This window comes from Sebastes fasciatus, chromosome 16, assembly GCF_043250625.1.
Source record: "Sebastes fasciatus isolate fSebFas1 chromosome 16, fSebFas1.pri, whole genome shotgun sequence".
Taxonomy (NCBI): domain Eukaryota; kingdom Metazoa; phylum Chordata; class Actinopteri; order Perciformes; family Sebastidae; genus Sebastes; species Sebastes fasciatus.
In genome coordinates this window covers 16,456,633-16,473,735 of record NC_133810.1, presented here as the reverse complement: position 1 = coordinate 16,473,735, position 17,103 = coordinate 16,456,633, and the positions used below count along the sequence as shown (strand labels likewise).

At 42.2% G+C, this 17,103-nt stretch overlaps 1 protein-coding gene across 11 annotated transcripts in view; it reads right to left on the bottom strand.

The window, feature by feature from the left end:
• Positions 1-17,103, bottom strand: part of synj1 (synaptojanin 1) — a 30,409-nt gene that overhangs the window by 4,376 nt on the left and 8,930 nt on the right. For 4 of the 11 annotated variants that reach the window (XM_074611414.1, XM_074611419.1, XM_074611415.1 and 1 more), the window contains 23 exons: positions 15,538-15,634; positions 14,653-14,828; positions 14,471-14,552; positions 14,202-14,354; positions 12,657-12,822; positions 11,579-11,770; positions 11,054-11,138; positions 10,690-10,830; positions 10,397-10,589; positions 10,149-10,307; positions 9,878-10,034; positions 9,451-9,577; positions 9,017-9,229; positions 8,855-8,933; positions 8,462-8,627; positions 8,126-8,308; positions 6,347-6,469; positions 5,736-5,774; positions 4,999-5,046; positions 3,653-3,694; positions 2,870-2,922; positions 2,575-2,764; positions 1,750-2,084 (listed from right to left, as the gene is read on the bottom strand). In XM_074611414.1, coding sequence (XP_074467515.1) covers positions 1,750-2,084; positions 2,575-2,764; positions 2,870-2,922; positions 3,653-3,694; positions 4,999-5,046; positions 5,736-5,774; positions 6,347-6,469; positions 8,126-8,308; positions 8,462-8,627; positions 8,855-8,933; positions 9,017-9,229; positions 9,451-9,577; positions 9,878-10,034; positions 10,149-10,307; positions 10,397-10,589; positions 10,690-10,830; positions 11,054-11,138; positions 11,579-11,770; positions 12,657-12,822; positions 14,202-14,354; positions 14,471-14,552; positions 14,653-14,828; positions 15,538-15,634 — 3,199 coding nt within the window. Of the gene's footprint in view, positions 1-1,432; positions 1,457-1,749; positions 2,085-2,574; positions 2,765-2,869; positions 2,923-3,652; positions 3,695-4,998; positions 5,047-5,735; positions 5,775-6,346; positions 6,470-8,125; positions 8,309-8,461; positions 8,628-8,854; positions 8,934-9,016; positions 9,230-9,450; positions 9,578-9,877; positions 10,035-10,148; positions 10,308-10,396; positions 10,590-10,689; positions 10,831-11,053; positions 11,139-11,578; positions 11,771-12,656; positions 12,823-14,201; positions 14,355-14,470; positions 14,553-14,652; positions 14,829-15,537; positions 15,635-17,103 lie in introns of all 11 variants that reach the window. The other 7 variants (XM_074611417.1, XM_074611420.1, XM_074611422.1 and 4 more) reach the window with 5 other exon arrangements.

The window sequence follows — 17,103 nt, the reverse complement described above, 5'->3', positions numbered from 1 at the left end:
CTGGGTGAAAATATGAACCATGAGCTAATGTGTGTTTTACCAACTAATGGTCCATAAATGAATTGATCATAACCTTCTCTCTTTAGCTCAGAGCATAGTTTAAAGATTGGAGCTTTCTTGTAAACAAACAGTTATATATTTATTAGGGCTGTCAAAGTTAACACGATAATAACGTGTTAGCGCAAATTTGTTTTAATGCCACTCATTTCTTTAACGCAACTTGCAATTTTTAGGTTGTAGCGGGTTCAGTTTTAGAGATAGAGTGAAGGTACTGGCATCATATGAAACTAGAAAAACCTAAGGAAACCATTGGTACCAACCATGTCAAACTAGCTTGTCGTGAAGGAGGCTATAAGTTTACGCTAAATTTTGGAGAGAAAAAACTTGCATGGCCATGTTCAAAGGGGACCCTTGACCTCTGACCTCAAGACATGTGAATGTAAATGGGTTCTATGGGTACACACGAGTCTCCTCTTTACAGACATGCCCACTTTATGATAATCACATGCAGTTTGGGGCAAGTCATAGTCAAGTCAGCACACTGACACACTGACAGCTGTTGTTGCCTGTTGGGCTGCAGTTTGCCATGTTATGATTTGAGCATATTTTTTGTGCTAAATGCAGTACCTGTGAGGGTTTCTGGACAATATTTGTCATTGTTTTGTGTTGTTAATTGATTTCCGATAATAAATATTTACATTTGCATAAAGCAAGCATGATATGTCCACTCCCATGTTGATAAGAGTATTAAATACTACCCAAATCTCCCTTTAAGGTACATTTGAACAGATAAAAAATGTGCAATTAATCGCAATTAACTATGGACAATCATGCGATAAATCGCAATTAAATATCTTAATCGATTGACAGCCTTAATATCTATATGTTTCTAACTTGATCCATAACACCTCTAGTGGTCAAAAACGCCACAGGGTACCTTTAATCTGGCCAATTTAAATAAACGGACTACTGCTGACAACCAATGTATTTATCACAGTCGATGTACAATCACTAACTCTATTACAAATGAATGAAATAATACAAATTAAACAAAATTATGAGGTCATTGCATATGTGCTCACTCTCAACACCTGAATCACAGTGAGCAGATATGAAAGGACTAGTGAGGGGGGAAAATGGCCAACAACAAAACATCACATTTCCATCTGTTTTTTTATGGTTTGATATGTTGACCGACAAAAAGAAGACAAAAGGATTGCTCCGTTTTGTGAGGCAAACACAAAACAATGCCTTGCAGTGGACTAAAAAATATCCAGGTTAAAATAACTTAGGAGGAGATGTAAAAAGGAAGGAAAATTGAAATGACAGAGGAGGAGGTTACTGGGTGTAATGTATGAGAGGTAGTAACATCAGAGCAGAGGACTGTTGTGCTATGGAGGATGAGACAAAGAGGTGGTTTAATATTAAGTACCTGTCACCCTGAGGGCTTCTCCAGCTTGTGAGAGAGAGACAAATGTATCAGAGAGACAAAAGCAGGAAGAATGACACAGACAACTAAGCTCATCTGATGTGAGACAAAGGAGCAGAAAGAGGTCGCAGTCTCCGCCTCCGACACTCGTCATAATTTAGCTTAACATATCTTGTCTAACAAGCAGAAGTTGAGAATCTGTAGTACATTATTTAAATACATGAAAGCAGAAAAATACCAATGCGAGTCAGTAGATAATTATGTTCTTTGTTCAGCTGCTGAAATTCCAATAATTGAATGAAAAGGAAGTTGGCACCAACCTGTGCAGCTGGGGCCGTCTCATTCTTGGCAGTCTCAGGTGGCAGAGTGTGAGAGGAGCGGGAACGTGGTGGGGGTTTAGGAGAGGCTAGACCTTGTGGAGAACCAGCAGGGGCGGCGGCAGGAGGAGGATGCCCTACTTTAGGAGCTTGCTGTGGAAGGAGCGGAGCTTGAAGTGAGGGCTGCATCGGTGGTGGGAGGTTGGAGTGGGCTGGAGGGGCAGCTTGTTGGGGCAGCATGGGCTGCTGCATGGGCTGCTGCATGGGCTGCTGCATGGGCTGCTGCATGGGTGATGGAACTTGGGGTCTCGCTGCAGGGGGCTCCATTGGAGGAGGACCTAGAAGGGAAGAAATAGAACAGAGTTAAATTCACTGTATCACATTAACAACATTATAGTGTCGATTAGGGCGAATGCTTCGAAGCTTCGACCATTGCCACAGTAATCAACCTCCAAATCAGTATTCGAATGCTTCGGTTTTTCCTGTTTAATTTTTTATATATAAGTATGTAATAATAATGTATAAATCCAAAAATACCCCATGAAATAAGGAATAATCACACAAGGTTATTCATTATTCATATTCAACATTAAATATTAGTTATTTCTCAGATGGATATCGCTGTTTGTTGTGTAGAGCGGCAGCGACGCTGTCCCGGGTGCTGAAACGGGGGAGATGGAGACAGACAGATAGAAGAACATGTCAGTCTGCTGCGCCGCGCTGCTCAGTGAAGCTTTGAAGACCTTCGAATATTGAAAAATGGTATTTGGGACAGCCCTATTATTGGTAATCTAGTATCATGCCTGCTGTGAAAACACATTTCCTTACCCAGAGGCAGGTCAGTCGGTTTGACCTGGCCACTGGCCACAGGTCGTGGAGCTCCAGGGTGGGTGTCTGGGATGGGCCGAGGGGCCCCGGGATGCACCTCTGGGATGGGTCTGGGTGCTCCGGGGTGGGAGGGAGGTGCTGGACGAGACTGAGTGGGCACACTGATTACCCCAGCTCGAGGAGGGATGTTCTGGATGACAAAGAGGGAATAGAGAATAGGGAAAAATGAACAAATATGGTAACAAATCAGTAAAAGATAGATAAAACTCTTTTTTATTATGAGTTGTAAACTCACCGGTCTGGGAACACCTCCAGGTCCAGGAGCTCCCACTGCTACCTGGCCTCGAGCTGAAAGAGTTAAGACAGAGATGTAAGGAATAGCTGCAGCAGGAGCGTTTAGGGAGATGGGAGATTCAAAGCGAATGAGCAACAATAACTTTTACCAGCCCTGTACTAAATCACTCGAGTGCATGGCAAACAAACCCTAACCTATGACAGAGCAAAATTCTCCATGGCTGACTTCATTATTAATGATGACTCAGAGTCATTCCTGAGCTGCAGGACGTCTGGAGGAGAGGCAGGCCTTGTTCTGTGAGCCAACTGCTTATCACACACCTCTGCTTTCGCTATTTTCTTGCTGAACCCCCCCTCTCAGCGCCTGCGAACATGTTCCCACGCGACTTAGATGTCTGCTACTGTTGTAATACTTCACTGTGCAGTCACCAAAATGTAAGTCAACCCTGCTAATCACGCACACCCTTACTGTGACAGAGGGATTCAGCTAGCCACACACACACACACACACACACACACACACACACACTTTACAAATAGGTCAGATGAAGACAGGCCAAGACGCCGACAGGCTAAGCAACCAAACCCTGTCCTCCACCCTGTGACGGGCTTAATTTGTGTCATGGTATAAACACACAACACAGTATTATAGTAGACAGACAAAGATAATCTCAGCCCCATATCCAGAAAACTCCATGGGACGAATACAAACCTACATAACTCAGTAACAATCCTTTTTTCTTCATTGGTACACTAATGCTACGTCATGCTCTGTGGCACTCACCTGTAGCAGCCTCTGGCCGAGGAAGAGCGGGGCTTTTTGGTCCTTTGCAGCACAAAGGAAACCAAACCACATTACTGTTAAACACATTGTAGAGCACTGGTCAAAGGAAGCAGGTGTTTCCAATGACGTCACTTTACAAAAAGCACTGGGAATAGCGTGTGGTGGTAATAATGCAGCAGAGCAGTGAAGCCTGAGATACTGTGAGTCTGAATATCATTTCAAGTCCAGGCCAAAGGGATTTTCCTTTGACTCACGTTATCTCCCCAGTTATGAAAAGACTATAATCACCAAATCAATACAAACCATTTCAGTCACATGGTCTCCTGCAATGAGTGTAGCTCATGACTCCTGATTATAATGTGATTAAAGTAGCCTTGTTGTGATGCATATCCTCCCTCTTCCACAAGTTGTGACATTTACTTTCAGACCTCAATACAAATGTTAACAATAAACTAGAATTACCGCCTTGCGGTTGTATGCCCTCCGCCAAGTAAGTTCAGTTTATATCAATGTCTGTTCAAAATGTCATAACGTCATCATTTTATCCTATTAGACATTTGTGTAAAATGTTCATAATTAGCACATCAACTCTTGAGTTAGGGCCAAAATCGTGTTTGGTGAGGTCACAGTGACCTTTAACCACCAGTTCATCCTTGAGTCCAAGTGAATGTTTGAACCAAATTTGAAGAAATTCCCTAAAGGCGTTCCAGAGATATTGCGAGAATGAGACGGACGTAAGGTCTCAGTGACCTTGATCTTTGACCACCAAAATCTAATCAGTGGATGTTTGTGCCAAATTTGAAGAAATCCGCTCAAGGCGTTCATGAGATATCGCATTCACAAGAATGGATTGGATGGACAGACAACCCAAAAGCATAATGCCTCCGGCCACAGTTGTCACCGGCATTGAAAAAAACAAAGGTTGTTGTTTTTATTAATCCTTAACACTAATTTATTTGGTGACCACTGAATATTAAATTGGAAAAAATTCTTGTCGTTTGGATAGAAAAGTCTGAATTTGCCTCCAGTGGCACAGCAATTGTAACAGTGTATTTCCCGTTATCCTTTTAACCTCTTTGTTTTTTTCATTCCCTGCTTATTTTGCATTTAAATAAGCCAACTATGTTTTAACAACAGGCTACCAAACACATCTCTCTCTCATATAAACACACACACACACACACACACACACACACACACACACACACGCGACTAAAATGGCCCACAATGATGAAGAATTGGTCTAAGGTGATTCATCAATGTCCAAAAAAAGCATATTGATGACTGGGTGTGTCAGACTACAGGGATCAGATGACATTTAAAAGACACACCGCCTGACCAGTTACCTTGGCTGCCTCTCCTAGCAAACAGTGGGCTGGGACTTTCGCCACAGTCTTTAAAGTCAAAGAGGGGAAACAGTATTTCAATATGAAAAAAAAATACATCATGACTAACCAGCTACTCCCACATTAAATAAATTCAAATAAGGGCAACAACACCAAGGAAAACATCTATGCTAGTTAATAACACATTATATAGTACTCACAGATATACCACAGATGAGGATATTATCGTAAAACTAGCCACATTTTTACATCCACAAAAATCACATATTAAGGGGAGTAATTGTGATGATGTACAAGAAGCACTGCATTTTTTAACTTCACATAAGTGGTCATTCACCACTCGAAAAAACATAATCTAGGAGCGGTTCACCTAAATTCAAGCATGACTCACCCACCTCAGGACCTACTTCCAATTCAACTTTTATTATACATTGATTAGGGTGGATAGTCCGATGTTTTAACAAGCTGTAAAGCTGAATATAAACCCAAAGGACAGCCCAGTGGTGTGTACGTCCAGTCTGGTGTAGGAGAGGGTTCATGTGACAATCATCTGCAAACTAACTTTGTTCTATGCTGAACTGAAATAAGCAGTCGAACGAATGACAGCGTACTGAATCAAAACTGCAAATGCAATGTGCTTCTTTGTGCGTAGCTTCAGATGCAAAATAACAGCCACTACTTTAAATGCCTCAGCGATGTGAGCACATAAACACACAGTCTAACACTAATCAATTTACCTGCAGAGTCCTTTCTAAGTGGCAGAGGGCTCATGCCTCCTTCAGGAATGAGGCGAAGCAGTGGGATAAAGGTGAAAATGTTAACACCTGATTTAAGGATCTCATACTGTACCATGCTGAACAATTAAATATCCACTCTTCCAATATAGGATTTCATTTGATTGCAAGCTACACTTCTGTGATTCAAATCATCTGCAAACTAACTTTGTTCTATGCTGAACTGAAACGAGCAGTGGAACCAATGACAGCGTACTGAATCAAAACTGCAAATGCAATGTGCTTCTTTGTGTGTAGCGTCAGATGCAAAATAACAGCCACTACTTTAAATGCTTCAGCAATGTGAGCACATAAACAAACAGTTCTACACTACTTAATTTACCTGCAGAGTCCTTTCTAACTGGCAGAGGGCTCATGCCTCCTTCAGGAATGAGGCAAAGCAGTGGGATAAAGGTGAAAATGTTAACTCCTGATTTAAGGATCTCCTGCTGTACCGTGCTGAACAATTAAACATCCACACTTCCAATGTAGGATTTCATTTGATTGCGTGCTACACTTCTGTGATTAAAAATGTCCGAAAACTGTAGACAAGAAGGTTAAGGATGATGCTTTACCTGAAGGTGGTGGTGGGCGTTGAGGGGGTGCTGGTCTGGCTGGTGGAGCCTGGGGACGAGGGGGAGGCGGGCGTTTGGGCTCTTGAGATCCGGGGGCACCGGGCTGGAAGTCAACAGGAGGCCCTGGAAGGAAAAAAAAAAGTGGCGCAAATGAAAAGGGAGTGGTTTAAAAACATTTCACCATTTGCAATTGTTTGTGACTGCCCAGTTTACACACTCTTGAATTTGCACAATCACTCACAATAAAGAAACACACTTTTGTACCATTTCCTCTAAATTAAAACTTCACTGGAAAAGAGCATGGCTTAATGCCTTAAATGTAGGGGTGGGCGATACATCGAATGTAGTCGATGTATCGCGGCTAATCCCATGCGCGATGTATAAAATGACTATATCGCGAACATCGAATACAAATTGTCATGTAATGTTTTTAAACCACCCCACCGGCATGAGACTCGCTTTGGCATGTCCTTCTCTCCCTCTATCCTACGGCTCCCTCTCACAGACACACACACATACGTCACCGACTCTGCGCCCATCCAGACCACTCTCCTGGGCGAGTGTGTGTGATGTATTCGGCCGGTGTGTTTTTGTATTTGGAGGGAAGCAGCGGAGAGAGAAAGCCCGGAGAAAGCGGAAGACGAGAACACGACCAAAGCAACCAGAACCAGCCAAGAAGCAAATGACTCTTGCTTCATCGCTTTCCAAAGCAATCCCATATGATGAAAAAAGTGCAAAATGGAAAGAAATCACGGCCGCTGTAAACAACTACATCCCAACGCCGGTTAGCGTAGTTGAAAAGCCCGGATTCAAAAGGCTCACTAAGACAATTGATCCAAAATATGAACTGCCTGGTTGCAATTTTTTTGCGGAGAAAGCTCTATTTCAATGAGAGAAAAAACAAATCACACTGGTCAAACATATAACAAGTAATCTCTATAAACAGATTTTGTATTCACATGTAGAATCTGTAAGCAGCGGACAAGATTTTGGCATCGAAAGCATTCTGGTTTCCATTTGCAGTCCAAGTAGTATTGACCAATCCCGTTCGAGCAGGCTTTGGTTGAATGCAGGTTAACAGTCCGTGTGGAGAGCAAAAGAGGCGGAACACATTGGCCGATATTCATTTCCTGAAACAACCGGCTATTGTCTGATGATGATTTAGCTTTTTGTTGGTTTCAAATTAGCTTGTAAACAATCCGGTCGTACACGGTGTCTCTCAACTCCAACTCTAGTCTAACATCTCAAGTTGCTAATCGGACTGTAATCGATGAGCAGCGTATGGAAGTCTTGGCCCGGATATCCGCCGGCTACACCAGAACCCCAGAAATATAGCCCCTTGCCCCCAGAGGGTTCCGATGGGTTCCGAGATTGCATATCAAGCCATGAGCCCTTTTTCGGAAAGTCTAAATGACAAATATCTCTCAACACAGTGCTATCGTATGATTTGTTCCTTGTGTTGACCAAAGAAAAGATGAAGCTAACACTGCACACGTTTTAATACTGCACCACAAAACATGTTTCAAAAGGAAACACGTAGTTTTTACTGGAAGACACACTACAAGCCCTCTAACACTAAACATGGATTAAATTACCACACGTTACATTTTACCTGAAAATTCTCTCTTCAGTGATGAGGGGCTTAAATCTCCTTCAGTGCATCACAAACAGAACAGAGTCACAGTTTATATTCCAGCAGGCAGAGACTGGAGCCTGAGTTGATTATTACATTTAGAAGCCTGATTCCAGGTGTGAGTCATGCTGCACGTTATTATTTACCTTGTGATGGTCGGGAGGGTTGTCCTCCACGACCTGGCCTGCTGGGCGCGGCAGGTTCTCCGTGGGTTGGGGAGGGACAGGGACTACTGCGGGGGGAGGGGAGAGGGGAGGATCCAGGGCCAGAGCCTGCTCCAGGCTGAAGGTGCTGGGGAAGGATATCCTCCACCTCCTCGTCCACATCACCTGGTAAATGAGGCCAGGAATTTATGCACTTCAAACTGGTTATCCATACAGCCATATCAGTGGCGGCAAAAAACATAAATTATTAAAAAAAAACATTCATAAAATCCACATTTCTGAAGAAAGGATTGGGAGTGCTTGGCCGTCATCCCTCACCTTCCATATCATAATCATCGTCGCCCATGTCTGTGTCCTCAGCAAGCAAGGTGGAGCTGGCCGAGGTGGGGATGCTTCCACAGATCCTCTCCACGCTCATCTCGTCCTCCAGACTCTTAATCCAGCCTGAACTCTTCAGGCGGATGTCAATCATCTTGCCGAGGACCTACAATGTAACCAAGAGACATAGACAAGAGAGAAGAATACAGTAGTTACCAGACATATAGTTGACAGAAAGGCAATTTCTGTGTATGTTTGAGACACATGAATGTAGCACAAGGGTGATTAAAATGATGCAGAGAGATTGATGCACCTTTTATATTATTAATGTCAAGACTTACGGGAGCATTTGTATAGCTTTCGATGTAATTAATATAATCAGTGATGACTTACGGTGGAAGCGCTGAGAGAAAGAGCAGCAAGAGCAGAGTAACCTTCCAGGAAAGTCACCCACATCTTCTCCTCGACAAACCTGCACAAACAAGGACATCGTCAGTGCCGTCTCGCTGTCTGAAGGTGAGACATGTCTGTCTGTGTTCGGGATGTCAGGCTCACCTGATGAGGATGACCTCTCCGAAATTAGCAAACTTGTCCAGCAGCTCGTCTATGAGTGGGTCGTTGAAGTAGTCGTCAGGGCCAGAGGAGCAGAGTGACACCAGGATGGTGCCGTCCGGAGGCCCCTGCAGGGCAATGACTTCTTTGTAGACCTGGTGCCGCTCCTCCGGGTCGACCTCCAGGATGTCCACATCTATTATCGACACCACGGGCCTAAAGAAAGAGAGACAGGAGACCTTGAGGACGGTGATGTTTGATTAAAGAGAAACACCATATATTGGTTTGCACCATTGTTATATTTCAGTCTCAGAGTAATCAGTCGGTTCCACTTGACAACACAACATAGAAACGGAAATGCAGCAAATTCTATTGCTATGGTGAAACTTAAATATCATAGATTTACTCTACTCTTACAGATATATCTTGTTAATTACCTGTGGTCAGAGGTCTTAAGCTCAGCCCTGCCGTAGTACTTCAGAGTCCCAGGGTTCCAGGGGTTGGCTGGGTCGTCGTCATTGTCCACAGATGAAGAAGCTGCCCCAACTACATTCATCTCCTCAGCTGCAAAACACGCACAAATGCATTTATAATACCCTTTTTCCACCAAAATTAGCACGTGAATGCAGGTTTTTTTAATCACAGGAAACCCTGCTAGACTCCTTTCCCATTGCCAGTAGATGAGTATGCCTTTCCATTTTCTTCCTGGTGTAACCAATACTCCAATCTCGCCTACTTCATCTTGAAGACTAAAACATATTTTTGCCAGTGTTGTAATGTTGTCTTTAGTAAGGAGGTCTGAGATAGAAGGGAAGGAGATTATTTGGGTTGGTTAGACTTGTCTGTTGTGGCTCTGCACGATACCTGTTTTGTCAAAGTTCCACTTCCTCCTCTTCCAGAGTATGCGGTCAGTCCAGGCTGGCGTGCGGCACTTCTCACTGGTGTCATAATCTTCGGAGAAGAGGTCATACTTATAGGTGGGGGCAAAATCTAACTTCCCCTCGATGAAACCTCGGAAAACCTGTTGGAGATATTTCTGCATTAGTATGTGCTATAAAAGGCTTAATATTATGGCACATTGTTCTCTGTTGAGAGGAAGTGAAAGGTATTAGTGCACGTGTGGTGTAGGTCGTACCAAACCAGCATTCTTCTGGTCCAACAACTGGTCCCCAGCTGTCAAGGCATCCCAGTTTTGCTGTTTGATTAGCTCTTTCACTTCCTCATTGGGCATGCTGATTCGATAGTTAAAGTCTCCGCACCAGAAAACGTAGTCATGCGAGTACAGCAGACGACCCTGGCAAGGATAAGACGGATGTGGTTATGCACACGTTATGCAAAAAAATTTGTTTGTAAAAATCACTTGTTTGATATTGTGGCTATTACCATGGGGAAGGTGAGTCTGCGCGTGATCTCACTGTAGTCGTCATTCCTCTCCTTGACCTGTGACTGGCCAGCAGCAAAGTGGGAGCAGACGAAGCAGATGCTGGTGGTGTGGAAGAGCAGGCGGATGGCAACGCCTCCTTTATTGCCTGTAGCCCCGCCCATCCCAGTTTTTACAGTATCTACAGCAACATCCCTGGAGACCATATTGAATGACAAGATTACATTTGTTATAATAACTCGTGATTTACAGTACAACTAGATACGTCTCTCATGAGAATGGGTACGGTTCGTACCTGATGAAGGGTGCGTGCTGTGGGCGGATGAAAACAAACAGACACACTCCCACCAGCTGCTCTGAAGCAAGCAGCACATACTTGTGGTCCCGCGATATGTTTTTTTGGAGCTCAGCTGCCCATAGTTTCTGGTTTGTAGTGCTGAGACAAAAACAGAAAGATGTTTCATAGTGCAGAAAAAAAGAAAATAAATAAAAAACACCTAGACAAGCCAAAAACATTAAGTGTCAGAGGGACCATTAATATTTTATTATGTTAAATCTTAAGATGTTTGAAAATTCTTTGGTTCTTGTCTCGTATAGCCCATAGGCAAAATAAAAAACAGACAGGTGTGTTATCTGAGGCTGGGATCTTGCACACATACCTCGCACTGACAATATTGCCAGCATTCAGTTCAACCATTTCCTCAAAACCGATGGCAAAGATATCTATGGGGTTGGCTTTGCTGTCTGTAAAGAGAAAGAATACACAATATTCAGCATCTGATAAGAATTATTATTATATATTAATTAGGGCTGTCAATCGATTCAAATATTTAATTGCGATTAATCGCATGATTGTCCGTAGTTAATCGCAAATTAATCGCACATTTTTTATCTGTTCAAAATGTACCTTGAATGGAGATTTGTCAAGTATTTAATACTCTAATCAACATGGGAGTGGGATAATATTCTTGCTTTATGCAATGTATGTATATATTTCTTATTGTAAATCAATTGACAACACAAAACAATGACAAATATTTTCCAGAAACCCTCACAGGTACTGCATTTAGCATAAAAAAAAAAGTCAAACTATTCCTTTCACCTAATAAATAAGAGCAGCTTTATGAAACATAACTTCCCGACATTTACCACCAGTGAGTGCAGATAAATAAACACTCGCATACCCTGGAAATCAGGAAGCCCTGCCTTCTTCGGAGCATCCAACAGCCAGTCGTTGAGCGTCTGGTTGCGGAAAGCAATGCTGCGAAACTGTTTACCCCCGTTGACATTCCAGGTGCCGACACCCACTCGGATCTGCTTGGGTTTTGTGTATTTATGGTAGTTCTGACACATTCCCAGCAATACTCTAGGGGAGGCTGTAGAGGGGAGGAGAGTGAGATTAGATTGTAAAATGTTTGAGTATGTGTGTGTCTGCCGGAAGGGTGGCAAACGTAGAAACATAACAAAAAACGGTAAAGATAAATCTAAATCAAAACCAATGGGAGAACATCCAAATACAACAGAGGAAGACTGAAACAATGTCTAAAACATGGGGAATGGGTGAAAGGATACAAACCAGAACTCTTGTTGAAATATAGATAACATTCATATAATCAATGTTGGTAATGGTTCATCTCTGTCTATAAATTTCATTGCAAAATCCAGCATCCTTTCTTTTAACCACTATTGCAAAAACCTGATGATATGCAACAGACATATGTTTAAACCACTACCAACATTGGATTATATATGAATGAACAATAATGAGCAGCAAACACAAATGAAAGGGACAACTATGTGATGGGATGAAAGGATCCATCCACTGGGGGGCAGTCTGTCAGTTACTGTACCTGATTGTAAGATGGGCTCAGTGACTACGATTGTGAGCAAGCGGGGGGGAGAGAAGGGAGAGAAGGGCGGGTTAACCAGTGCTTTAACAGATAATTCTAGCAGAGCACTCGGTCAGCATTAATCTAACTGGGACAGAGAGCTGACACATGGAGATTACACTTGACGCGGCGCAGACAAACCCTTTTATTGTGCAGAGTAGCTTGTGGCTAACAGGGCCACAACAGAAACATGTCAAAACTCATCAAAACATTCAAACAATTCCTCCCCCGATGGAGCAGAAAGGAAGATTTTCTTAAAATGACAAAATATAGAACCTGCAACATGTAATATGGAGCATTTGTTACACTATTCATAAGTACATTTTAGGGAAGATGTGGTCTGTTGATAAAATACTATGCTGTAAAGAAGTACCATAAAGACTGGAAGTGGTGAGCAAGGCCCGAGCTTTGTCCGCCAAATCGCTGTTGAGTGTGGAGCCCAGCCTCAGGATGTCTATAGCCTCTTGCTTGGAGCTGTCGAAGAAGTTGTTCTGGATCGTCCTCGTCACAGAACGAGCGCCATCTTTTAGCTTCCCCGCCTACAAACAGACACGCGCCAAAAAAACAAAAACTAAATTATTAGCTGTACTCTCACTTGGTGTGAACAAAATCTGTACTTCCCACTCCAACCACGGAAGAGAAGAAAAAGGAGGAACACATCAGACGCATCCAAGTAATTTTTGAACTGAACAGGAAGGATCAAAACTTCAAAATTTCACTGATTGATGTGTAACATAGTTTCATTTAATGCCACATGGCGATATTTTTAATTGATTCCTCCAAGTTCAACCAATCAAGACAGCAGATTTTGCCAGATGACGTAGGCAACAATTGACAATGATACTGTAGTAATAAAATTATCGCTGAACAAGCGAGGGCAATGGCTATTTTTCTTTTTAACTAGATTTGTGTAGATCAGTAGATCTCCATGGGGCTTTCAAGAGTTGCCAGGTCAAGACAATATGCGTCACATGGATACCTCAAGGGAAATAAAATCAATTTTTATTTATTTTTCTATATAAAGAGGTCCCACCTATCCCATCCTCCATCATCATCATTTAACCAACAGACACTGAAATCAATAATGCACCAGAAATAGACCCACAGCTCAAAAACAATACCGTTGTACTGGCTTGTTAACTTACCACAGAGGTAGAGAGGTCCAGAGGACAGCAGAAAGAGACAGCACACAAGAGTTAAGAAACTGAAGCACACAGTGCTACACACACAGAGAGGTTTAACTCTGTCACTGCATGCACAACACACAACCAGACATTATTTTTAAGTGCTATTTATGGTTTGAGAGCAAAGTCAAAAGGTAACAATTTAGTCCCCTAGTTCTGTCAACTTACAGTTGACACAGTGGCAGCGCTTGTGCCATTTCTATAAGTGGATATTTATTTATCTATTATATTTTCCCTTTCCATGATTTGTTCATTCAACAGGCAAAAACATTGCATTTAATGGGACAAAACTTCTTTGGAAATATTGCCTTAGCTATAGCTTTATATTAGTTTTAATTGGAATAGTCTTTATCAGTTACAAGTGTTTTATCAAGATAGTTTATTCCAGAGTTACTAATTAAATGTCCACCTTTTACAACTTTAAGTCCATTTTGCTTCATGAGAAGAAAAATATAAAACAAGAAACTAAAAATATAACACATTCAATACTGAAGTTTGCTTCAATCAAATGCTGGCATTCACAGCTTCATGTCCCCGGCCAGTAACAACTGGGAGGATGTTGTTATACCACAAAGTGCTGAAGTTCATAAAATCTAACAAAGTCATGGAAATCCTACATCAAATGCAGCTCTGTCAACATGCCGTTCCTTAATGTTGCCTCAATGGTGAAACTGTGAATTACTGTGAACTTGTACAGAACATTTGTGTGTATTTAGTGAGTACATATTGTGTACCTTGGCCTTGCCATCCAGGGCACCGGTGCCTGCGTAGATCTTACTGACGGAGTCTCCGTTGGCAGACCACATGGTCCTAAAAACCTCCTGGAACCTGGCCACCAGCTGGGGTTTCTCCGTCAGACTCATTTCCTCCAGCTGCTTTGGCAACATCTGGTTGTGGTGAGGGAACAAGGGGTTAGGACTATGAGCATCAATACTAAAAACAATTTGGACGGAAGACGTGCTGTTTTATAACAAAACAAGAGCACACTGTGTCCAACTCCTACCTCAAGGGCAAAGAAGGCCTGGACACTGTTGGTTCTATCCAGACAGTCCAGGCAGTTGGTCCTAAGGGTCCCTCCCTGAGTCCTAAAAATACACGATGTAATGTTAAGAAGCAATAACAAAAATGACATGTACTGTACTGCTACTTTATACTGTATATTTTTTGTTTGTATTCATTTCTCACCTTGCGATGCCTGCCTCTCCGGAGTAGTAGAAGATCCCACACTCTTCTATGAACTTGTTGAGGTAAGGTTTGAGGATACTGTGGAGTTTGTCTGCTTTTCCCCCCTTCACATTTTGATGGTAGTCAAAGTTCACCATTTTCACTGCTCCTACATGCTCTGATGCCTTCAGGTGACTCTGAGAGTGACAGAGAGAGGAAGAGGACTTAATCCCAGAAATTCAAACTGATTGCAAATATGTGGTGCATGCAAGGAAGAAGCAGCATTCATTAATGCAAAACTAACGGCTTGAATTCTAAGGAAACCTTTGATTGTAGTCTGTAATCTTGATTGTAACCTGTGATTGTAATCATGCAGGTCAGTCGACAGCTGGCAGTACTATGGACTTTGCTTCTTTAATACAAAAGATTGACATTCATAAAACCATAACTGTAGTTTTGCCAAATAGATAAGCTAAAACACTACCCCACAGCCAATCAACCATAATATTTCACATACAGTGAAAATGTGCTGTCCTGCATTTTTTGTTATTACACTCAAATCCACACTTGAGGAGACATTTCCAGCTATAGCTAACCAGGGAATGCCTTTAATATTAATCAATGAAATGTAGTTTTATACTTCAAAAGTCGTTTTGTGACATCTACAAGACCAGAGAGGAAAATGTAACCTGACAAGAGTTCAAGGAACAGTAATTGGAATAAGAAAGAATTCCTCGCTGTTCCTGTGTGTGTGTGTGCATGTGTGTGTGAGTTTACAAAGAAAATAAAGGCAGCAGCATCTGTTCTGATGTGTGTGTGATGTGTTTTGGACTAAGTCTGTTTTGTTAGAAGCATCAGATAAATGTCTTATGTCAGTGTTAAGGGACAGAGAATGGTTCCTCTCACCTGAAAAGCTTTGCTGAGCATGTGTTCCCCTTCCTTACTCCCAAGCAGGTTGATGATCACCTGTTTACCATACAACCTCCGCAGTGCTGTGAAGTGTCTGGACAACACACATACAATCACATGATAAGCATTGTTGGGGCTTAAGCTTGATAATTACACACAACATTTCTCAGATGAATAAACCAGGGCTGCAGCAGCAGCAGCACAGCAGCATCACATCTCAACACCTGCTAGGCTGCTGTACAGAAGCACAATACTGACAAGCCTGTATTATGTTTCTCTTTTCAAACTGTTACTTGTATATGTGTGGTAAAGGAATGCAAATGACTTTGAATGGGTACATGATGGTACATCAACAATGGCATGTAAATGTGGATTCAAGCTTTGCATTTGGAGTCAACAGTGAAATATTAATGTGCAATGAATTCAAAAGCTCTATATAAGTCTAATTGCTTATTTGTACGTCAATGCATCTTTTTTTCAGCTGTGACACTTGCTCCCTAAGATGAGGGAATACAATTACATATATGAAGGGGATTAATCCAAGGGTGCACTTACTAAAAACAGTCTCTTACATGGGGATGTGTTTATGCAAAGTCTTAGAGACTGGAGGGACAAAGGAAGGGACAGTGCCAAGAAGAGACGTGACCGTGGGCCTCTGTCTTAAACTGGATAAATATATTACAGATATGGATGGAACGGCAGCACCATCCAGCTGAGAGAATAGCAGACCTCGGTTGCTGTTAGTGTTTGTAAAAAAGATGTTATTTTTGGCCTTGCACTATTTAAGGAATTTCAACACAGACATATGAGGCTGTCAGTGCAGATAACTGACCACATGTATCAAAAGATGAGTCATAAGTCCCGATCTGGACAGATATTTAGAAAGACTGGTTGCATTGCCAACTACGTAGTGCGAAAAAATGATTAATTTGTTACGAAGCACAGCTGGTGTACCATCTGATATGCTCGTCTTGACATGTTCAGGATACTAATAAGCAAAGGGAAATTTAAGTCTATATTAATACTGAGCTCATTTCAGTCCATCCTCTAAAGTCCAAGATGTCTAGAAATTAAAGAACCACTAGTGGTCTTCATAGCTTTCCAGCATCATGTTGCTTTAAACTGAGTGAACCCTAGCATGGCTGCTCTGAGACTGACGGCTACAGATAGTTGATAAGGATGGAGCCAGGCACGGTGCTATCAAGGTGTGCCACAGTGATTAGACTGATCATCTTTCCTCGAGAGGGCCTGAGTTTAGGAACAGGCAATCCATCTGGCTTAAGTGTCCACGAGCAAACTAACAACTCTAAGGGTGCTGCTCTGTTGCTAATCCTGCATCTGTAATGTGTCTGTAGACAGGGAAAGCAAAGGACAGATTTGTCCTTCTGTAGAACAAACAAGACAAATGTTGGGATCCGATTTAGATAAAAATGTGGATGATTCCGCACACATATTTACCACTGCCCACATGGTCTCCACAATTCACTGCCAGCTAAGACAAGATGAGTTATCAAAGAACCAATCCATAGTTGCAGCATAGCTTTTTGCTCAATCTTTCAACTA